Raw genomic sequence first — 7,806 nt, 5'->3', positions numbered from 1 at the left:
GGGAAATTGCAAGAATTAGGAGCCTACGTGGGTAAGTTTTGTCGACGTTTGTCTGATAGAGTCTAGACTTGGCAGCGAATCCAATTGTAGTGGATGCGTTTCCCCGCCCCCACGTAGTTTTGACATTGGCCTTATCCCCCTCATCCTGTCCCCCCCACACCCCTCTTTCCAGTTTGATGGTTACTGGGTTTTTCCCCCCTCACTTTCATTGAAAGCAACCGCGTGTTTTGTTTTAAAACCCCCCTTTCAAAAGGTGCTTTGGAATTGTTAGCGAAGCAGAGAGCTCTACCTTCTGTTGTCAACGTTTTTCTTAATGTTCGTCGGTTGTTTTTTTTAAAATTCTGTGTTCTTTCTATTCCCTCTCTCTTCATCTTCATTTTATAGAATTGTTAGGCCGGTGAATGATAATTTCTGGCATTTATTTGTTTAAGTTATGATTCAGTGACTTTAATTTCCAGATACTTTCATACCCCTTCCCCCAACCCTAATTTTCATCTCCTACAGTAATGTGCCCCTCTCACCCCCCCCCCACCTTTTTTACGATTTATAATTTGTGTATTCACTTGGGCCAGGCACTGTGCTTAACCATTGTATATGCATTAGGTCATATAATCCCCTGGAGAACACTGGAAGGTAAGTGGTGCTATCTCCAACTGTACAAGCTAGGAAATTGAGGCTTTGAATGCTTTTTTGAGCAAGGTCTGATGGATTGAAGACCTGAGTCTGTTTGGCTCCAAAGCTCTAATATACTGTAGAAAAATTAATAGCTACCACTTTTGACAGTAGTTTTCTAGATGCAGGAGACCCCAAGGTCTTTTAAGTCAAATTCATCTGTAAGTAACACTGACAGTACAGAGCCATTTTGGCTTGCTGTCATTTCCATTCTACAAAAGTACTGGTGGGTGAAACTTATTATTTAGTGTCTTACACTAAAGTACAGGAAACCATATTCCTCACTACCTTTCCTTTCAAAGGTTTAAAGAACGGTCACTTGCTTTATTTTTTAAAGATTTATTTATACATACAAGAACTGGGGTATAGCACAAAGGTGCAATGGTGAGAGGATTCACCAGAGACAGTGAGGAGCAGAACAGACAGACTGAAATACACTGCTGAGGGGAGCAGTGGGTGAGACAGGAGAGGTCTGTGGCGAGGTGTGGGTGAGTTTCCTGGTTAGAGATTGAGCTCATGCTGCAGTAGCTGCAGATAGTTTTGTAGTGCTGTGCTTTAACTTGTGCCACCAGGAGGGCCCTGAATAAAGGACATTGTTGCTTAAGAATGTCATTGAAAGAGCAGTAAAAATGTTTTCTGTAACTCTGACCCTCAGCCACATCTTAATGTACAGTATGGGAAAATGAGTATTTCTGCCCTGCATTGAAGCAAGATGGGCTGCCTTGAGGAAAAGGACTTCTGTGATTGAGGACTAGACTAGCCAACTTTTTCTTTTCTTTTTCTTCTTCTTTTTTTAATCTCAAATTTTGGATGCTTGTTGTTTATATAACTTTTAAGTCATCTTTTTCATGGAACATCTATTTTAACTTCAAAGAATTGATAAACTAGTTATACACACTTAGGTTATTTGATAAATGTTTTCTTGAAAGTGAGCAAAGTAAGAACAGATGTATAGTTGCTAATGACAAAGTTGAACATTAAAATAAAATTTGGGAAAGTTGTGATTGCTTTTATGAATTTAACAATTTCTTCTACATAAAAGGATTTTTGTGCCTCCCTGGTGGCTCAGTTAAAGTCTCAGTGCTTAGGTTATCGCCAACCATTGCAGCATGAGCTCTTTCCCAGGCCAGGGAGCTAACTCACATGTTGCAACAAACCTCTCCAGTCTCGCCTGCCTGAATCTCTCAGTAGTGTACTTCGTTGATCTGCCTGTTCAGCTCCCCACTCTGCCTCTGATGAATCCTCTCAAATCCCCCCTCTCCACCTCTGGCCTAGACTCCAGTTCTTAAATAAAGTCTTTAAGGAAAAAAAAAGATTTTTGATAAAACTAGTGGGATATGAGCAAATGATTCTTTATTTGTGTAATGAAATATGCCAGCACATGGTTTGTGTAGCTCAGTGAAGGAATAGTTTTTCCAGAAGACCAGTTTAAGGTGTTAAGTAACACAAGGGTAAAAGATTCTTTTTAAGTATGGGATGGATCAGTAGGTTTTCCCTGGTGGTGCAGTGCGTTAGGACGCAGCACTGCAGTAAGTCACAGTCACTTAAGTGCTAGTTTGATCCTCGGCTCATAGGTGACCCACATGGTGCATCAGACCTCTCTTGTCTCTTGTGCTGCTTCCCTCAGCAGTGTACTTCATTGATCGGTCTGTTGTGCTCCCCACTCTGTCTCTGGTGAACCCTCTCACCACTGCTGCACCCCAGTTCTGTATGCATAAATAAATAAAAAACAAAGTGAAAGATTCTCAGTATTAATTTCTAATATGGTAAATAGTAGTGTCTCAGTGACATAACAGAAAGCCTGACTTTTTCATCAGTGTTAACTGAGTAAACAGGTCACTATTAGGCTCTATTTAAAAGTTCACATTATTTATGTTTATAGATTGCTCCTTGACTATTTGTATGTCCTTTGTCCTCCTTAATGAAAAGGAAAGAGTGTGTAAACTGTGTGCTGGAAAGAGTCTTGTAAACCTTTAAGGTTATGTAAACCTTTAAGGTTATGAACACGAACTTTTAATGTTTATTTTCAAGGCACTGGGTGGGATATAGTAGTGAACAGCTCTTTTTATTCATGTGTTTAAAATGGAACATTTTAGTTAGAGGTCTATAATTCAGAACAGTTTTTACACTTAGAACTATGAGCAGAAATCTTTAGAAAAAATTTCAGTATATAGATTTCAAATGAACTTGAGAAAAGATTAGAATATGTAGAAAATGTATTGTGAATACCTTTTGTTGTATTCTTATATCCCATTTTGTATCTACTGAGAAAACTGAATTTCTAGCACCTTTCTTGAGATATTGCTGTATATTAAATTACACATTTAAGGTAATATTTTGGTGTGTCTTCATATGTACACACTATAATCAAATTAATGAACATATTCATTGCCCCCTAAAAGTGTCCTAGAGCCCCTTTGCATCACTCCCTCCCTGCCTTCCACCAGGCAACCACTTATCCTGGTCATGTAAAATTTTAGAAAAACGTAAATTCATGTATATTGGCAGAAAACACCGTGTGTCTGTGTTTGCCGTTGACAGAAAACTGTCAGGATCACTAAAGTAGTTCAGCTTTTTTGTTGACTTTTCTTGAGTGACCAGGGTGTTATATTCCCCAAGTGCCCTCCCTGGTGGTGCAGCAGGTTAAAGCACAGCACTAAGAAGCTAAAGCCACTTACGCATGAATACAATCCCCACCCCATAGGTGACCTATGTGGCGTGGCAGACCTCTCCTGACCTGCCCACTGTTCCCTTTAGCAGTGTGCTTGGTCTGTCTGCCTGTTCTTCTCCCCACTCTGTCTCTGGTGAAGCCTCTCACAGCCTGTGCACCTCTGGCCTGTACCCCAGTTCTGGTGTGCATAAATAAATAAATCTTAAAAAAAATTTCCCTGAAAGCCGTGGGAACCCTTTTGATAATTCTACAAAGAAAATATTAAAAATGACAGTTTTTCTTGTTTCCTTACATTATATTCATGTTTCCATCAAATACTGTAATTTCTCACTTTTCCATTTGTAGATGGAGCTTTTTCAGTGTATTTGTGCTTTCTTTGAACTATATTTTAGATATTTTTCCTTGAAATAAATGTCTGAGAGTATTTCTTAAATGAACCTTCTGCCTACAGAGAAGTGTTATAGGTTATTGAGGTGTCAAATCTAAAGGACTTTTTTCTTTCTTTGGTAGGGATTGAAGTTCCTGATAAATGCTTTGCTTTCTTCTCTTCTTACTGGAGCGGTTTTCATTTTTGTTATTTTGTCCCTAGTCTTCACATCATACTCACTGTGTAGCAGGGAATGAGGATAAATCAAAGTGCAGTTATTTAACCAATTTTAAGATGGGACTTTTAAAATGATGTAGTTTTTTAGAGTGGCTTTTATTTTGTTGCAGATGTGTTAGCCTGAGTGATTGACATATGCTTTACCAAAGTGAAAGTGTTAATTTAAACATTTTGGAATGTAAATAAACACAAAACTCAGTTATTCTTCAGGAATGCCAGGGTGGTTTCTGGCAGCTTCTCTGAAACTAATGAGCTAAGATACTCACAGGAATGAACACACTCAAGTTTGATACTGTAATTCAGAGTATTTGGTTTTATAAGTATTAATCCTTATTCCCATTCATCTAGTAATTGAAATACCTCTGGAATGAAGCGAGAAAACTTGTTCAACATATTCCCTTATAGCTTACATATTAGTTCTTAGAGCTAAGTCTGTATTTTCAAGCAAGTCAGCTTTTAAATAGAAGAAAATATTAAGGGCAATACTAAGGAAAACATAAAAAAGTGTTTATATACTTTTCCTTTTAAATAGATGAAGAACTTCCTGATTACATTATGGTGATGGTGGCCAACAAGAAAAGTCAGGACCAAATGACAGAGGACCTGTCCCTGTTTCTAGGGAACAACACAGTTCGATTCACCGTATGGTAGGTTTCTGAATTATCTACCTCTCAGACCAAAGCTTGGCACAAGTCAGAGTAGGTATTTTGTCTACTATACAAGAGGTTCTTGATAGGCAAGTCAGCTTCAGTGTGGAGAGACAGATTGTGAGCACAGCCTATGGAGCCAGACTGCTGAGGTTGAATCCTGGATCTTTTTCATGTCTTGGTTCTCCATCTATTAAATGGAAATGATAAACCCTCTTAATAGGATTATTGTGAGGATTAAATGAACTAATACATGTAATGTACTTACAGCTAATGTGCCTGGCCCATTAGAAGGCCTTTGTATGTGCTAACTTTATTATTATGTTGCTTTTATAATCTTGTACTTCTTACTCCCATTCTTCCCCATGGTTACATGTTTTTTTGGACTAGATTGGTGTCCTAAATTGCTTTCTCCAAGTTAACTCTTGGGTATAAGGTCTTCTTGACAAAATTTCAGATGAGCTTGTAAAACTTTGGAATTTAAAGTTTGGGGTTTTAAAATAGGCAACTGTACGTTTAACTATAAATTTAATATGTCATTTCCAAACCCTTTGTGCCTTTAGTTGACTTATGCTTTACCAAAGTGAAAGTGTTAATTTAAACATTTTAGAATGTAAATGAACACAAAACTAAGCAAAACTCAGTTTTGACTAAAACATAAAATTTAGTTTTATGTTTTGAGGTAGAGTCATGGCCAGGAGAGGATAATGATGCCACTGAGGATGGGGCAGAAGTTGATGAGCAAAATGATCTGCTTAATTTGAATGGCAAGGGACTAGGAGACTCCAGAGGGAAACAAAACTGGTTAACCCCTTGCCTTGAAACCAAAGATGATCTAAACAGTGTTTGACCCTAGTTAACGTGCTTTACAATGCTTATAAGCTTTGAAATTCCACACAGAAACCTCTAGGTCTGTATAACAGTTTTGAAGAACATTGAGTGTATGGTAGATCCTCAGGTGTTTTGCTACAGAGACTGTGGGTGACCTGGCTCACTTTGTTCCTAGACTTTATTCCTTCTCTCCCTCATTTTAAGAAAAGTAAAAAAATAACATGATACATGATGCTTTTGACTGGGAGGATTGCCATTATGATGAGTGCCTTTTTTTTTTTAAAGTCTTCAGTCTGTCTTGTGTCACATGCATTTTTTTATGACCTGATTTTTGCTTCAACCTTTGGGTCCCTTGATGAACTGCATTAGACAAATTTTTACACAAGCAAATAGCTAAGCAGTTTGAATTTAAAATAAAATTAATTCCCACTTTCTCATAAATTCAGTTCTTTAACATATACTTATGCAAATGATGGTGTTGCTTTGTTTTCCTAAGTGTTCATTGCCAACTGCAAACATAAAAACCCTGTTTTTATGGAGTCCTGCGGTAATTGTCCTAGGAGACATTGTTTGACTCGATTTCTGAGAGAAATGTTACTGTAAAAAGAATGATACTGCTCATGTTTTTAGTAGGCATGGCCTCTTGAAGGACTTTAGGGCAAATTTGTGATGTATATACCTCCTAAAATATTTATTTTATAAGTAAGGTGATTTATGCTTGTACAAACCATTAGTTTTGATTATAGTTATAGTCAAGTGGTAATGTGTATTTTGAGAAGATACTTTTTTTTGCTCATCAAAATTAATTTTTCCCAGAAACCTTCCATAATTAGATAAATTTCCACTTCTTACTTAATGGTGGTAACGGTGTACTGGGTTTGTGATCTTCTTTTACTTTAAGCAGCTAAATTATGAATTTAGTCCTTATGAAACAAAATTTATTTGACAGGACTGACCATGATAACCTTGTCCTCGTTTTTGCAGAGATTAGATTTGAAAATAAGTGATGAATAAATGGTTTTTTAATTAGTTTCTATATCATTCTTGTAAAGACTTTTAAAAACTGAAATGTGAAAGTTAACATTAATACTATTTAGCCAGGCCTCCTTAGTGACCCAGGGGTTAAAGCCTCAGTACTGTCACGCTATCACCAGTTACTGTAGTGTGAGTTGGTCCCCAGCCTGGGAGCTGACCCACCTGGCACAGCAGACCTCTGCTGTCCTACCTGCTGCTCCCCTCAACAGTGTATTTCAGTACATCCACTTTTTTTGCCCCCCAGTCTGTCTCTGGGGAATCCTCTCATCCTACACCTCTTGCCTAGAACCCAGTTCTTGTATGTATAAATAAAATCTTTAAGAAAAATCCTATATAGTCATAAAACACCACTTTGTACCATTTATCTGAAATATGAGTCTTAAATGTCAAGTTTAAAGGAAGGGTTGAAATAAAATCTTGTTAAAGAAATCTTAATTTGTATTTTTTTCTTTCAGGCTTCATGGTGTATTAGATAAACTTCGCTCTGTTACAACAGGTAAGATTTATTAAAATGTCATTGTCTTTTTGGAATTTGCTATAGCATATGATTTATCTTCTAAAGTCATTTGTACTGATCTGAGGAAAACAAATTAGAATATTTTTAGGAAGGGCCTATTTTTCGTGAGCAATTAATATGATGCAAAGACTTTTTTTTTTTTAAAGATTTATTTATTTATTTGTGCATACAGAACTGGGGTACAGGTCAGAGGCTCAGGGGCGGTGAGAGGCTTCACCAGAGACAGAGTGGGGAGCAGAACAGGCAGATTGACGAAGTACACTGCTGAGGGAAGCAGCGGGCGGGTCAGGAGAGGTCTGGCTCGCCATGTGGTCTCCTCCGGGGCAGGCGGCAGGCGGGGATCGAACTCATGCGGAAGTGGCTTCAGATTCTCAGTGCTGTGCTTTAACCCGCTGCGCCACCAGGGAGGGCCTGATGCAAAGACATTTTAAGCAAGGAAGTGGATCTGTGTAAGTAATCCTAAGGAAATTATTATGGATGTGTGCAGTGATTTAGCTTCAAGGATGTTTTAGCTTTGTAATTGAAAATTACTTTAGTGGGCCTCCCTAGTGACTCAAGGGGTTAAGTCTCAGCACTATGAAGCTGTCTGCAGCCACTGCAGCACAAGTTTAATCCCTGGCAAGGAGCTGATCCACATGGCATAGCAGACCTCTCCTGTCCCGCTCTCTACTCCCCTCAGCATTATATTTCAGTCAGTCTGCCTGTTCTGCTCCCTATTCTGTGTCAGGTGAGTCCTCTCATGTGCACGTCTGGCCTACATCCCAGCTCTTAATATGCATAAATAAATAAAATCATTAAAAAAATTAAGTCCAATAATATTACATTGGAC

General features: G+C 38.1%; 1 protein-coding gene across 5 annotated transcripts in view; it reads left to right on the top strand.

Annotated features, from left to right (window-relative positions):
* Positions 1–6: 6 nt before the first annotated feature.
* ZC3H14 (zinc finger CCCH-type containing 14) overlaps positions 7–7,806 on the top strand; it is a 33,403-nt gene continuing 25,603 nt past the window's right edge. For all 5 annotated transcript variants that reach the window (XM_004681637.1, XM_004681640.2, XM_012724538.1 and 2 more), the window contains exons 1-3: positions 7–31; positions 4,480–4,594; positions 6,916–6,956. In XM_004681637.1, the coding sequence (XP_004681694.1) occupies positions 4,503–4,594; positions 6,916–6,956 (133 nt within the window). In that variant the 5' untranslated portion in view covers positions 7–31; positions 4,480–4,502. The remainder of the gene's footprint in view (positions 32–4,479; positions 4,595–6,915; positions 6,957–7,806) is intronic.

This window comes from Condylura cristata, unplaced genomic scaffold (genome assembly GCF_000260355.1).
Source record: "Condylura cristata isolate star-nosed mole 26May11 unplaced genomic scaffold, ConCri1.0 scaffold00013, whole genome shotgun sequence".
In the NCBI taxonomy this organism is placed as follows: domain Eukaryota; kingdom Metazoa; phylum Chordata; class Mammalia; order Eulipotyphla; family Talpidae; genus Condylura; species Condylura cristata.
This window is presented reverse-complemented; position numbering and strand designations above follow the sequence as displayed.